Source organism: Mizuhopecten yessoensis, unplaced genomic scaffold (genome assembly GCF_002113885.1).
Source record: "Mizuhopecten yessoensis strain PY_sf001 unplaced genomic scaffold, ASM211388v2 scaffold4627, whole genome shotgun sequence".
Classification (NCBI taxonomy): Eukaryota; Metazoa; Mollusca; class Bivalvia; order Pectinida; family Pectinidae; genus Mizuhopecten; species Mizuhopecten yessoensis.
In genome coordinates, this window is record NW_018405641.1 from 456,472 (window position 1) to 473,231 (window position 16,760).

At 38.9% G+C, this 16,760-nt stretch overlaps 1 protein-coding gene across 1 annotated transcript in view; it reads right to left on the minus strand.

The window, feature by feature from the left end:
- The window catches only part of LOC110449485, a gene marked incomplete at its 5' end in the record, with an annotated part of 32,249 nt that extends 15,499 nt beyond the window's left edge, over positions 1 to 16,750 (minus strand). Inside the window, 7 exons of the mRNA XM_021496371.1 lie at positions 142 to 240; positions 3,622 to 3,952; positions 7,364 to 7,493; positions 11,149 to 11,324; positions 12,712 to 14,011; positions 15,990 to 16,241; positions 16,726 to 16,750. Of these exons, the coding sequence (XP_021352046.1) occupies positions 142 to 240; positions 3,622 to 3,952; positions 7,364 to 7,493; positions 11,149 to 11,324; positions 12,712 to 14,011; positions 15,990 to 16,241; positions 16,726 to 16,750 (2,313 nt within the window). The remainder of the gene's footprint in view (positions 1 to 141; positions 241 to 3,621; positions 3,953 to 7,363; positions 7,494 to 11,148; positions 11,325 to 12,711; positions 14,012 to 15,989; positions 16,242 to 16,725) is intronic.
- Between the last annotated feature and the right edge of the window lie 10 nt (positions 16,751 to 16,760).

Sequence of the window (16,760 nt, forward strand, 5' to 3'; positions counted from 1 at the left end):
CTGTTTGTCTTTATTTTCAAATTAGATTTTACAATAATTTCTAGGAATGGACTTTAATTTTCATTTTAATGTTGATTTTTCTGCAGAAGTACAAAATTACACAGCTGCTTAAATAACCTAGTATACACAAGTTATAATTACCTTCTCCAAAGCATTGCCTCCAACATCACAAAACTTTCTTGAAATTAAACTTTCGGTGAATATCCGTGATTCTCCAACTACGTTCACCAAAACACTGGCCTGCAACAAGTGAACTGGTATTATATATCTATGGGAGAACATTGACACAACAAGTGAACTGGTATTATATATCTATGGGAGAACATTGACACAACAAGTGAACTGGTATTATATATCTATGGGAGAACATTGACACAACAAGTGAACTGGTATTATATATCTATGGGAGAACATTGACACAACAAGTGAACTGGTATTATATATCTATGGGAGAACATTGACACAACAAGTGAACTGGTATTATATATCTATGGGAGAACATTGACACAACAAGTGAACTGGTATTATATATCTATGGGAGAACATTGACACAACAAGTGAACTGGTATTATATATCTATGGGAGAACATTGACACAACAAGTGAACTGGTATTATATATCTATGGGAGAACATTGACACAACAAGTGAACTGGTATTATATATCTATGGGAGAACATTGACACAACAAGTGAACTGGTATTATATATCTATGGGAGAACATTGACACAACAAGTGAACTGGTATTATATATCTATGGGAGAACATTGACACAACAAGTGAACTGGTATTATATATCTATGGGAGAACATTGACACAACAAGTGAACTGGTATTATATATCTATGGGAGAACATTGACACAACAAGTGAACTGGTATTATATATCTATGGGAGAACATTGACACAACAAGTGAACTGGTATTATATATCTATGGGAGAACATTGACACAACAAGTGAACTGGTATTATATATCTATGGGAGAACATTGACACAACAAGTGAACTGGTATTATATATCTATGGGAGAACATCGACACAACAAGTGAACTGGTATTATATATCTATGGGAGAACATTGACACAACAAGTGAACTGGTATTATATACATCTATGGGAGAACATTGGTGAGAACATTGGTGAGAACATTGGTGAGAACTTAACATTGGTGAGAACATTGGTGAGAACATTGGTGAGAACAATGACAGACTATAAATGCAGCTGATACAAATCATAAATGAGACACATAGGGAGTTGTTTATACAAATTTTGGAAATACAATTTATGAGAAACATTTGAAAATGTGTTTCTTGTTTTCCAACAGTGATTTTTAAATTCTTCATATGTTGTTTTTGTTCTGAATTAAAATAGTTCTGAAAATAGACAAATCTAGAACTGCTGCCAGAATGGCAGACTAATACCCCCAGATTAGTAATTTTTCACGTTGTAAAAGACACTCGATAAACCTCCATTATGTCTTTATACTTTTTGAAAATTAACTAAAATTTTGTTTTTGTGAACAAAAACATGTCTCCCCTTAATTATTAGCCAATAGAAAAACTTCAGTATAAAAAATTAACAAAGGGCACTATCGCTTTACATAGTGGGGCACGAGACCCGAATTTAGAATTCGACACTCCTACTTCCCAAGACACATTAAAACTTTAGCAAGTTTGGTCAAACTAGAACACTGACAGTTCAGTAAGAGCCCCGTCTTGTGGCAATATATCCCCCTTAATTATCAAGAAGCAATCTGTCAATATAGCTGAGCTTGATGTTTGACATTTGGACTTAAAAAGAAATTGCAAGGCAGCAAAATATACATTTTACATGTACTATGATGTGAGTCTTGTTTCCTTCCACTTCCATATTTGCTGAGATAACAGAAATGTAAATACCGGTGCAATACTCATTTGTAAGCTTTGATTAATTTTGATTCACCTTAAATACCTCCCCCATCAAGAGGCAGGGTCAAAGTAAGAGATCCACTTTGTCTTTGACCTTTGGACCAAAATGACCTTGACCTTTAACCCAGTGACCCTGATCTTTGGTCAGTTGACTCAATTCCGACGAACTTTGCTTCATAATATCATAACAAAATGTTAATCAGTGAAAAATACAAAATTTGACCTTGACCTTAAACCTTTTGAACCAGTAACCTGGACATTTGGTCAAATGACTCCTTGTTTAATTCTGAACAACATTGCTTCAAAGTGTCAAAACGAAATGTTCACCAGTGAAAAGATACAAAATATAACCTTGACCTTTGACCCAGTGACCTTGGGTCAACTGACTCCTTGTTTAATTTCAACCAACTTTGCTTCAAAGTGTCATAACAAAATGTTCCCCAGTAAAAAGATACTGAATTTGACCTTAACCTTGGACCCAGTGGCCTTAACCTTAAGTCAGTTGACTCTTTGTTAAATTCCAACCAACTTTGCTTCATAATGTCATAACAAAATGTTCATCAGGGAAAATATACAAAATTTGACCTTGACCTTNGACTCTGTGTATAGTGGGGCATAAAATCTGATTTTAGTGTGAGAAATTCCGCCGTCTCAAGATACATCAATATGGTAAGTATGATNACCCTAATAACATGGGGAAGTTATGCTGGTATTGAAATTAAACAAAGGGCCATAACTCTGTATATAGTGCGCAAAAGACCTAATTCCAGTACACTGCACACCTTCTGTGAGTGATGCAGGTATACTTCAAGTTTGATTAAGATATCTTTAATGGTTTGAAATTTACGGGCCGGACAAGAATTTACTTAAAATGTGCACTTATTTGACCTTTGACCTTGAGGTGAAGGTCACAGTGACCTAATTCTAGTGCACTGCACACCTCCTGTGGGTGATGCATGCATACCTAAAGTTTCATCAAGATATCTTTAACGGTTCAAAAGTTATGGCCATGACAAGTCCGATTAGAAGAAGAACGAGTACTAATACAATATTTCTCCCTTCATTCGAATGGGAGACATAATGAACTTTAGTTAGATAGACATGATAACCAACCATCACTGGGAACTTCTTTTTAACTAACACACGCTGTACATGTTAAAGTTAACCCATTCAATGTTAAGTCTGTGTATACATTAAAGACAAGTCCTTTATTAATACAACATTATTTAATTTCTACAATCTTTTTGATGTATAACAAGAATTAGAGAAATGCAACAGCAAAGACTGCATGGGGTTCGAACCAGGGACCCTCCAAACTCTATCTGGTCGCTAATGGTCGACCCAGTCCAGTTCTGCTACATTCCTCTCTCCTTTTTCAAATTTCCCTCCTAAAGACACCATTATTAATAACCCAGGTTCGGGTATCTCCTTGCTAAGCATTCACTCAGTACTTGAAACAAGAGTTGGCAAGCTTGCCAATTTTGTCACAGGAGAAAGAGAAATGCAACAGCCAAACTGGGGTTTCGAACCAAAGACCTCCCAAACTCAAGTTGGACGCTCTACCAATACCTGGTCGCCGTTGATCGACCCAGTCCAGTTTCTCTGCAGATGTAAACAGGGTTCGATTGATGGCTGAGTTACGGTACCCTAGCTTTTAAGGTCATTACCTGGACTCTGTCTAAAGTTTTATACATGTACACAAAAAGCATGTGCACATACCATTTCCTCTGTGATGCTACCTTTCTTGACAGTAATAGTACAGTTTCCAACTTTAATAGATTTTGTAAGTCTGGAATATCTCTCAGATTTCCTTTGGCCAGAAAAATCTTCTGAATTTCTATGTGCATGTCCATGGAATTCTCTGTTTCCACGTCCATATGGCTCTCTCGCTCTGTGTTTAGGTTGATATGGGATGTTCTGGCCATGGGCTGACTTCTCTACCCGGGCATTTGTTTGGTGTCTGTCGTACACGTGCGAGCGGGGAGGGGGAGGGTCGAGGACTGGCATAGATGATGATCGCTTTAAATTTATATTCCTTGGCTCATCAGACCTGACATGCAAATTCCAAAAAAAAATCAATCATTTTAAATATCAATGTTGTATTTAACAGTATCACTGGAATAAGTTGGTGCAGATATCGCAAGTATCAAAATCTCCACTATAGAAGTGTGAAGTTCAAACATATGGAAATATCTGACTCCTTAAATTGATAACAGTTTGGAGATTTCATGTTGACAATGGTTCGAAAACGTTTTACTCTATAATCTATATATTATATATTTGTGTGCAGATGTGTTTGTGCTAACTATATATAATCAACACGAAAATCACAAACATTTCCACACCATTAAAATTTCCCCCAATTGTACAATTTATACTTATCATATTGTAAATTTGCTGTGCATCCAAAACCAATCCAGGCAAGAACTAAATTAAAGTCAAGTATTCTACTGTATTAGGCTAAGGGAAACTCTGTCAAGTCCAGTCCACAGTCCACAGTCCACAGTCAGTCCACAGTCCACAGTCCACAGTCAGTCCACAGTCCACAGTCCACAGTCAGTCCACAGTCCACAGTCCACACAGTCCACAGTCCACAGTCCACACAGTCCACAGTCCACAGTCCACAGTCAGTCCAGTCAGTCCACGGTCCACACAGTCCACAGTCCACAGTCCACAGTCCACACAGTCCACACAGTCCACACAGTCCACAGTCCACAGACCACACAGTCCACAGTCCACACAGTCCAGTCAGTCCACAGTCCACAGTCAGTCCACAGTCCACACAGCCCACAGTCCACAGTCCACACAGTCCACAGTCCACCGTCAGTCCACAGTCAGTCCACAGTCCACAGTTAGTCCACAGTCCACAGTCCACAGTCAGTCCACAGTCAGTCCACAGGCCACAGTTAGTCCACAGTCCACAGTCCACAGTCAGTCCACAGTCAGTCCACAGGCCACAGTTAGTCCACAGTCCACAGTCCACAGTCAGTCCACAGTCAGTCCACAGGCCACAGTTAGTCCACAGTCCACAGTCCACAGTCAGTCCACAGTCCACAGGCCACAGTCAGTCCACAGTCCACAGTCCACAGTCAACACAGTCCACACACTCCACAGTCCACAGTCCACAGTCCACACAGTCCACAGTCAGTCCACAGTCCACAGTCCGCACAGTCCACAGTCCACAGTCCACAGTCAGTCCACAGTCCGTCCACAGTCCACACAGTCCACAGTCCACACAGTCAACAGTCCACAGTCCACACAGTCCACACTCCACACAGTCCACACAGTCCACACAGTCCACAGTCCACAGTCCCCAGTCAGTCCACAGTCAGTCCACAGTCCACAGTCAGTCCACAGTCCACAGGCCACAGTCAGTCCACAGTCCACAGTCCACAGTCAACACAGTCCACAGTCCACACAGTCCACAGTCCACCGTCAGTCCACAGTCAGTCCACAGTCCACAGTTAGTCCACAGTCCACAGTCCCCAGCCAGTCCACAGTCAGTCCACAGTCCACACAGTCCCCAGTCCACAGTCCACAGTCCACACAGTCCACAGTCCACAAAGTCCAGTCAGTCCACAGTCCACAGTCAGTCCACAGTCCACACAGCCCACAGTCCACAGTCCACACAGTCCACAGTCCACCGTCAGTCCACAGTCAGTCCACAGTCCACAGTTAGTCCACAGTCCACAGTCCACAGTCAGTCCACAGTCCGTCCACAGTCCACACAGTCCACAGTCCACACAGTCCACACAGTCCACAGTCCACAGTCCACAGTCCACACAGTCCACAGTCCACAGCAAGAGAGTCATTACATGATTCACCGAGGTGACATATATTGTAGATCCCAATCTGTGAAAGAACCACAGCATGGATTCTTCTGAGTAACTATACACTCAATACAGCTATAGTCTGTAGCACACAAACCGTCAAAGTGTATCAAAGAGTCACATGACTCAGAACCCGGAAAGTATACTTTTTTTAACAATTCTAACTATTTTGATAGAAGAAACAATTCCTCTAAGTTAATTCAGTAAGAAGCAACAATAGATAAATCACTAATGCAGCATACCATAATGTATCGGGTATTTTTCCTGAGTACACTAGCTGTATCTAATTTTCTCTTACATGTTAGCATTTACATGGAGATAAGCAAACCAAAATTCCAACTCGGAAATTCAATTTTGAAGGAATTGAAAAATTTGCATCATGCATAAATATCTGGCATCTGGTGTTATGTTGTGAGATTCCTTTTTCTCTTACCCTGGACAGGTGTATCCGTACTTTTACCGGTGTGAGATTCCCTTGTCTCACCATAGGGTTGAGACGGGGGGATTCCCCTATTCATAACAATGGTATGACGTCACTTTAACAATACAATGACGTCAAGTCAACAATCCATCAACGTCACGTCAATCCTGAATTTAGCATGCAACGTTATCATTACATTGTGTATATGATACACATTGGGAGAACAGGGTAAGAGAAAAAGAATCATTCACCCCCTTGTGGGCAAAGCCTCGTGTTTGGCAACATAAGAATCTTCCCCCTCAGGTTGAGGGGGTGAGAGATTCTATTATTCTACACACTGTATTTTGATTCTGGAGTGAAACATTGAGTATCACAACAGTATAAGACCAAATTTTAAGAAATTCCACAAATTTATATATCATTTAAGGAAAAGAACGACTGATGCTGTGCTATGGTATAAGCTCAATGGACCTTCAGACCAGATGAGCTAAATACATCATTTTACAATGAATGGGGGGAAACATGATGAAAATGAATAGGCTAAACCTTTTCCAGATATTTATACATGTGAATTCAATTAACATTAAGTTAGGGCAAAGAGCATTCAACAATCAAATTAAAAACATTCTGACTGTGAAGTTTGGGGGCAGACATTTTAGGACCTTACCATATATGTAACCCTAACATCAATATATGTCATTAAAACATTTAGCAGATAGAATACCAACAGCGGCAAACTTGTTTAATTATACAGCAACTGAAACTGTACCATTTCATATACATGCATTGTGTCTCCAGATGTGTTTATCTCATTATACAGGAAAACATGTTTATTCAATGACTGAATTTCAATTAATTTTTAGTACTTGATCCTCCCATTGACAAGGTAGTGCAATCAATTTGATAGAAAATCAAAATTTTACTTTTTACACAAACAGTGTGTCACAACGTTTCAAGACCGACTGTTCCCTTTTGTCAAGTTTCATCTGAGCGAGTGATTTGTATTGTCTTCGTATACCTGTACAACAATGTGACGAAATTTTATATTCCATATATAACTCGACCTGGGATGTTTCGCCTATCGATAGAGAGTGTATATACACTATATCAAATTCGAAAGAAATTTAATAAAATTTTGTAAATTTATTTCATAACTTGTAGGATTTTCATTGAATCAGGGTTATATGGTCAATATAAAATTTAAATTTACCTGGATCCATGCCTAGATCCTAGCTTGGGAGTAAAAAGAACAACACACGAGTGCTCTATGCTGAATCTCTTCAGGAATTCCTTCCCCTTCTCTGATGATAGGCCATCTATCATAACAGTAACTTCTTCATCTGTGAGAAATTAGGAATACAAAATAAAGTAGTGTTAGAAAAATGCTGATAAAAGTCAATGTCAAGTTTCTTTACGATAGTCACTATACATTTATACCGTGTGAAAAAAAAAGGTCTTAAAGAGAGCCACTATCATACATTAAGACCTTAACATACATTTAAACAGTGCAAAAAAGAAATCCAATAGCCTATTAAATACTCAGCTATTTATATGGTGAAACAAAAATTGGATCCTGACAGCCACATATAACCAGTTTCAGGTTGGGCACCAATGGATTCTTAAGTATTGAACAGTGTTGATAGGGCTGTCACAGTATGGGTGAACGACATAGCTCGGCAGGCAAACGTCATAATGTGCAATAACACATTATGAAATGTTTGCCTGCAAATTAAAGCTGTGTCATTCATTTAGACTGTAAATGCCATATCAACACAATTCAATGCTGAAAAATAACAACGCTTTGTCGCATTCCTTTCCTTAACATCCCCACCAACTTTTAGCTCAATGGCACCAGTGGAACTGGAGAAGAAGTTTAAGATGTGTTTTTTAAGATGGCGGCCGTCTTGGATTTTGGATGGACCCGAAAAATAACAACACTTGGTCAGGACCATCTCAGGATCATTTAAGGCAAGTTATAGCTCAATCCCACTGGTGGAACTTGAGAAGAAGTTTAAAATGTTGAAATTTTACGGATGACGGTCGGCTGACGGCGCACGATGACGGACAAAGCACAATGACTGTATCCAAAAAGAGATCCCAGAGGGATCTTGGCGCCCACCATTGTACTATCTTCATTAGTTCTTTGTCAGTTCGATCTTTTCTCTTCTTTTCTCTAATTTGTTTGATCGAGTCATGTTAACAGTAAATGCACCTTCACGTAACTTTTGATCTAAACTTAATACTGATGTGGATGAAAGCCAATTCAACCTTCAAAGTGAGTTTGTCATTCACATATTTACTAGTACAGTACTAAATGTGAAAGAAATAGAATCGATCATTGCAATGTGAGAAAGATCTGTTTAGTTCTTCCTTTAGCCATTTTGTTTTTATGATCAGTCTCAAAATATACCATGTACAACGAGGGATCAAGGGGAACCTACAAACATGTACCAAATTTGAGAAATATCCCTCTTGCCCAAATAATTTTGGAAAGAAATATTTCCACAGCATTGAACACAATGCTTCAGCACATTTAAATAACATATAACATGACAAGTTTGTAATATGTAAAACAGAATAAAACATTCTTCAACCCTAGTTAAAACCTGACATGATCCACTCCATTCAGGTCTTCCCAAAACGAAATACACAAAACTTGCACCTTAAAGAAGACACCCTGGCAGTATTTATAAATAAAATCAGATAAAAAAAATCATCGCATTTTCTAAATCACCGATCGTCCATTTCCGGCACTGCTGCACAACAAGGGAACAAGGGGAACACTACATATAAAATTTGAGAAAGATCCCTCCCGTACTTCCCGAGAAATAGTGATAACAAACTTTCACTATCAAACCCCAAGATGGCTGCCTGTCGGCCATGTTGTTTATCCGATCAGTCTCAAAACTTGCCCTGCACAGCTAAGGACCAAGGGGAACCTACATATACAATTTGAGAAAGATCCATTTGGTACTTCTTGAGAAATACCGATAACAAGAATTGTTTAAGGACGGACAACAGACGACGGACGGACGGACAACGGACGCAGGGTGATTTGAATAGCTCAACATCAGATGATGGTGTGCTAAAAAGCCATCTTCAATTGGTGGGTCAGCAGTATCCAATGTTACAACTGCTATGTCGTAATAAAGATGAGGTCCTGAACTCATAGGCCATGGCATTTACAGTCTATATGAACAACATCTGAACTTAGAAAGGTTTTATGGTGACATTGCCCCACACTCACAGTGGTTAATATAACCAGTTTAATTCTCCTTCAATGTTCACATTAAATTTACAAATGAGCATAAATAAACTTGGTTATCATGTAACAGAGATTGTATACATGAGCTAAAGAGAAATGGTGGTTGAATGTACTGGTGAGGACATGTATGTCCACTTCCCGACTGCATTTCTAACAACTGGTAGTGGACAGCTGTGTAGTGCACATAGGAAGTGGTTTCATTCTAATCTGTACATTTGTCTAGTTATCAAGCTGGCAGCAAGCTTTGGATACTGTCGTATATTGTAACCATGAGCTTACTCCTGTAACTGGTTCATATAAATTTAGTTTGAACAATCTGTAACCATCTCTTTTGAAGCACTCATTTTCTGTATCTGCCATAGCATTCCCTTACTTTCTACTATATGTGCCTGGAGACATAGGACCTACACCTTTGAGTCCCTAGCTGAGAGACTCATCTGATAATGAGTCATTGAGACACAGGACCTACACCTTTGAGTCCTTAGCCGAGAGACTCGTCTCAAAATGAGTAATTGAGACATGGATCTAATATCATGGAGTCTTTGAAAAATCAGGATTCATGATCAGATGTGAACCCTGGCTATCTGCTTGAAAAATTGGTTGCCCAACCTCTAGATTTACCCATTCAATGATTTAATGAGATTAATCAGTAATTAAAATACCTAACCAGTGTTTATTCAGAACAAGAATTCCACAGAAGTGGATGTGTCGCCTGCGCAGGAAGCTGGGAGAAGAAATAGATACACTTTTCATTTCAAGAAATATGTTAAAAGTAAGCAATAATAATAGATTATGTTTTTGGATGGCATCATTTTGTTACATAATCTGTTATTCTTGGAGGAATACTCTGAGTTTTAAGGCCCAAGGAAACTCAAGTTATCGCACGAAAACATATTTTCCATTTATAGTAACAGTGACCTCGACCTTTGACCTTTGGACCTGAAAAGCAATCCCAAGCAAGCACTTTTGGTAAGGAAGCACTGCATGAAGTTTGAGTTTGATCAGCCCAAGGAAACTCAAGTTATCGCACGAAAACAGATTTTCTATTTATAGTAACAGTGACCTTGACCTTTGACCTTTGGACCTGAAAAGCAATCCTTAGCAAGCAGTTTTGGTAAGGAAGCACTGCATGAAGTTTGAGTTTGATCGGCCCAAGGAAACTCAAGTTATCCCACGAAAACCTCTGTGCGGACGACGACGGCGACGCCTCCGCCGACATAGCAATACCTATGTGTTATCAGCTTTTCGCAGGCGACACAAAAATGGAATTTTAAAGTAGTCTTGATTTAGATTTGTTGAATACCAAGTAATGTTTGTTCTTGTCACGAAAGTATATTTAAGTCATTGCATGCAAAGATAAGTTGCAAATGCTTATATTATCTTGGAAAATAAGGAAGTAAGATAGTAAAGGTCTAAATTGATTCCATTATAAAGACCTTCATATTTCAATATCTGTCAGCATTCTGATTATCCATAATTTGATTTGAATTGTCTGCTATTGCATTCTTTAGTGGAGATTAGGGGAAATTTTAAACAAAGAATCCGATTCAATTGTATTGATTCATGAAAATAAACAACTCTAAATCATTCCTAGTGTTCATACAATTAGCAATGACTTATTAAGCAGGACATAAAAAAAATATTGTAGTTGAAATTCAGCATACAAAAAAAATCACATATTTTCCTTACAGTCTTAGCATAAAAAAATCTGGATAAATCTACTATTTTACCTGAGGGGGGTCTTGATTTGTCCTCCAGTCTGCTGAGGTGGATAGTGCCCTCCCAGATGCTAGATGTGAGGTTGCGGAGCTGGCTCTCAGATTTCTGGACGATACTTGGACTGCCCTGAACAGTAATTAGGTAGGTACCAGCCTTGTATCCATGATCCATCTGACCACCAGCATTTCTACCATATATATAAACAGTGTTTATTGTATAATTTACACAAACAACAACGTTTCTTTTCCCCCGCAGATGTCCCCCTTTTCTCTTTTAATTATACATACATGTATTTGCCAGCCTAGTGTGACATTTGCCTACCATAAAATCATACTGGTATTGTATGTAGTACAATCTTGATTTTGCTGGCTAAATTGTTAAATAGTATACAATATTTGATATAGCTTCTAACCCTATCTGGCTAGAATATGCCACTCTTGAGCGCTTTAGCACTTTACAGTACATAGATATACAATTTATACAATCAACACAATTAGCATATACATTAGTTAATACAGTTTTGAGGAATTCCCAGGAGCTGCCTTATGAGGCGCTAACTGTTAGTCCTATGCCACCTGGCTAATATCTCCCTGTGGGTATGTCTGCGTGTGCAGGAGATGTATTGTGTTCTGTTTGAACTGGGACCATGCTTCCAACGGTATCTTTTAAATTGCCACCTCATTTGAATGTAACAGCACAGATACCGTAACATCCACCCTAGACCATTTTATACTCCACCAGGGTTGTTGGAGTATGGGAAAGAGAAAAACACTTTCTCTGAATATTCTATGCGTACAATGATTTTGGGGATCGAACCCCGGCCATCTGCATGGAAGGCAGGAGTGTTAACCACTCGACCAATCCGCCCATTAAAGAGGAAGAAGGGTACAAATAAAAGGAGGGGACAAAGACTTTCCATCTTACAGTACATCAACACTCTCCTGACATTAAACTCTTGAAAAACACCCTCATATCATTCTCCTAATTGTCACCATCTTTACCATGTATTACCACCTTCTTGACCTCCTAATCTTGATAAAACCTTCATGATAACCTGATATCACTCACATGACATCAATCTTGAGACATCAATTAACATATATCAACCTCAAGATATCTGTCTCCTGACATCATATACTTGATGTCAACTGATTACAGAGATCATTTAGTAAATGATAACTAAACATTGACACCTGACATCACCTAGTTAGTGCCACATTCCTGATATTGATAACTGACATCATCTAGTAAGTGCCATATACTTGACAATAACACCTGAAAGCACCTAGTTAATGCCACCCTACAGGCATTGTATATCATACAACTGACAATGATACCTGACATTAGGTATTTACTGACACCTACCTGACACTACCTAGTTAGTTACTCCTACCTGACAATCATACCTGACATCAGTATTTACTGACACCTACCTGACACTACCTAGTTAGTAATTCCTACCTGACAATAATACCTGACATCAGGTATTTACTGACACCTAGCTACCTGACATTACCTAGTTAGTAATTCCTACCTGACAATCATACCTGACATCAGTATTTACTGACACCTACCTGACATCGCTCTCTATCTGCCTCAACTTTCCCTGGAGACAGTAGTTCAGTATCTTGCCCTGGCCTCCATCTACAGAGATAGGTTTTCCTGTTACATTACTGAATTTTTCTAGTTCTTTTTCAATGTCTTTGGCCATATCAGCAGGTGATATAAGTGAAGTTATTCTGATCTTTTTCTCAGGTTTCATCAATTTGATCTTGGCCTGACCTAGCCCCTCCCATTTCTGGACAAGATTCTGCCAGGCAGGACTAGCCAGATACTTAAAGTGACACTCGGTATAGCCAATGTCAGCGCTGTCAGTCAGAGACAGCATCTTGTCCACAGCTCTCTTGGCATGATCCCTCTGCAAAGCATAGGCTCTAACATTGCTTTCCTTTACTAAGCAAGTCACATGGGCGTAGATCTTGTCACCTATCAAAGTCTGTCTTGTAAAATCGGGTATTCTCATTTTGTGTTCGAGTAAGACAGCTGTTTCATGAGATACTTTACGATCATGTTGCTGTACCTCTCTGAGCTTATTAAGCATTTCATCAGTGGTGATTCCTATATCCTCTCGTGTTCCTGAAATTTTTACTTCCTCTTTTTCTGAATTCAGTTCTATACTAACATTGTTCATTTTCCGTCCAAAACTTGATATTCTCAGAAGAATGATCTTGTGCTTGGGTAAATGTATGGTTTTTGTCTCCGTGGCCCTTGCTAGATTTTGACCTCGGTTTTTTTCATTGGGCTGTTTAACTCGTTCATGGCTAACAGTTGGTTTTAACACAGTAGGTTCAGGTTGATGCTGTTCCCTATTTCCATTAGGTGAATAATCACCAAGGAATGTCACCTTCCCAGGTTTATTATTTGCTCCTTTATTTGGCAATAAGGTGTGGTCATCTTCCAATGGTAGCATTTGAGCTTTATTCCTTTCTCTATTGGGTGGATCTGGTTTCAATAATGTATGGCCACCTTCCCTTGGAAATTTTTTACCTTGACCCTTTCCACTGGTGGATGTATCCAGATCATCATTAGTAATGTCGGAATTGTCATTTGGAGCAGGATGATACCCATCTTCCTCTATAATTTGAGCTATAAATGGGGGATCATCAGGGCTGGGTGTAGGAGGGTGTTCCTGTATGTCCGGTTTGTCAGACTCCATGGCATGCTGGGGTTGTGGATCAGGCATCCTTGCCTCGTTACATCTCGGCTGGTTGATCAAAGAGTCATGGAAAATTGGATAGTACGGTAAAACTGTCATAGTCTTGTTATTGAGGACATGACCAGACTGACGCCCCTTCCGCAGGATATTTTCCACAGCTGAAATTAAAACTTGACAAAATCACTTGTGTTCAACGGATTCTAAAAACAATTGCTATAAAGATTAACCATTACACAGTAACAGTATGTACTTTATACAAATTAATTGAGTCTGCAATTACAAACCTACAACTACAAAAATCAAAACCATCATCAAATCATCATTGTGCTTTTATGTTATATTTGATGCCATACTAATATTTATTGTAATAATGGATAAAGGAGTTTTTTTCAAAAGACGTTTTAAAAGACTTAATTGTACTGTACACATGTACAGTAACCCGGTCAACTTCTAGCTTTACACTAGAGGAAGGTTCTTATAAGGTCAGTGGGTAGAGCAATTGACTGTGATGTACTGGAACCCTGGTGGAAGCACACTACTATATTTTCTGTTACAAATGGTGTCCATGGCCCTACATGTGGTGACAGGGAGTAAGAACCTATGTGGTTTGGTTTGTTTGTGTTTAATGTCCTATTAACAGCTATGGTCATTTAAGGTTTTGGTGATGGAGGAAAGCCGGAGTTCCCCGAGAAAAACTACCGTCCTACAGCCAGTACCTGGCGACTGCTTCACAAAGGCCTCAAACCTGGACCCAGTGGTGGAGGGCTAGTGGGAGCAGAATGTTAGATGGCCACTTGGCCACTGCAGCCCCACCTATGTTGAAGTGGTGTTCGAGGGCAAACTCTTTGTGAAAGGCAAGTGCGATATCCACACTAGTGCCACCGGACCAACCAATTACATATGATTACAATTGCCTTCTGGCTTCATAAAAGAGGGAATATCCCTTTAGCTAAATTGGTAGAATTGCAGACTGGGAAGCTACCAGTTGCTTGCTTGATCCCCAGTTGAAGCATGCACATTTTTTTTGTCACAAACTTACAGTCAAACCTCGTTATCTCGAAGAAGACGGGGTCGTGGGAAAACTTCGAGTTATTTGACTGTTGGAGTTATGCAGGTTCATAAATTTGGTATGAAATGCTATTTCACAAAGAACCAACAGTTGCTGATTATATTAATAACCAATGTTTATAATCAATCGATGAATGATATAACAAATACAGGTATGTAATTTTACAATAAATACAATGACAAAAATACTGTAGAGTAAGTTATTTCCAAAAAACGAACTTTCGTTTAACGCGATCAAAACGGTTGGACCATATTTTGAATTTGTTATTAAATATTCACGGGCCTAGTGATTAAATGCTGTTCTTGGCTAGTCTAGAACTTGACAAAGTCTTTCCAGGTCTGCATTTGTATTTGCAAGTCCGTCAAGTTTTACTTCTGAAGTGTTACATTTAAAAATCGAACAATCACACGTTCTTAGCTTCGTCTTCGTATTATACAATGCGGAAATGAAAGTGCGCAAGTCTAAAACAAATCACTGTAATGGGGCATACACATAGTTTATTCTGTAAATGAAAATACACCCAAACATATTATATCGAACATGCATGTAACACATTAATTCATTAAGCTAAATGTGACACCTGACACCTCCTCAACTCGATGTGTAATCAACACCAATTATCGTATTGTTCTTAAATCTCCTGATCGATCGACTTTCAAAGCCATACTGGCTCCTGTAAAAACATGAATCCGTGAAGCTGTCTTAGGTTGTGATTTTTACTGTAGAACTCTTTTATGCATGACCACCGTTTGTGACCAATTTAAAAGGATGTATGACTGGTGAAATTTTCTAGAACTTACAAACACTTATAACTCATGATAATGAGAGAAGGAGAAAGGATGATCAATTTAAATACAGTGACTAATAATCATTTAAACCGTACCTTGTGATTATTTTTCCTTACTGAAATTCATATCCTTGCCAACATGTCCTTTGAATAAAAATTGCAAAAACAAACTACTAAACTGAGTGGAAAAACAAAGTGAATAACATTAGTCAGCGGATCATATTTTGTCTTGAGACATTTGGAAAAGACTATATAGTGGTGTTTTATTGGATATCTTTACCTGTTGGCAATGAACTGGACAAGAATGGTATGACTGTAATCCCTGAATCCTTGTGAGCCACGGACTTGACACAATCTTCCTGCCCTCCACTTTTGGTACTCTCAAAGAAAAGCTCCAGAGAGTCCTCCGAGTGTTCATGCCCTTGTCCATTCAGTAGTAACAGGCCTACTGGTTGTCCTATCAGGGAAACCTCCAATGCTCTTTGGCCGAGCTTCTTTTCCAACACTGTCGACTGAATTTGGTCAATTTTATCTAAAACACAGAGATGAAGATCTTCATGTTACACTTAATACAACTTATTCATCAGGATACATTTAGAGTGTCACTGTATTGTTACAAATGTTTATTGGATGCATATCATTATTAGAGTGATTGTCATCTGTATATACTGTATAAACAGTTAACTAAAATTAAACGCTATGAACATTTACTATAAATGTGAATCAACATTTTAGAACTGAATTACGCCTATCTCAGGATAAGACTCAAGCAAATACTTTATATGTCATATGGATTGTGACAAAACTGTAAACTTTTATTGATTGTTTGCCAACTACACAATTGACTATTTAAAGAGAGGAGTCTTACCTTGTACACAACTGTTGAGGACAGCCTGAAACACAGAGGTTATAGGTTGGGGGTAGTGGCAGTGGGGGTCTTACCTTGTACACTCCTACTGAGGACAGCCAGAGAAACAGAGGTTATAGATTGGGGGTAGTGGCAGTGGGAGTCTTACCTTGTACACAACTGTTGAGGACAGCCTGAAACACA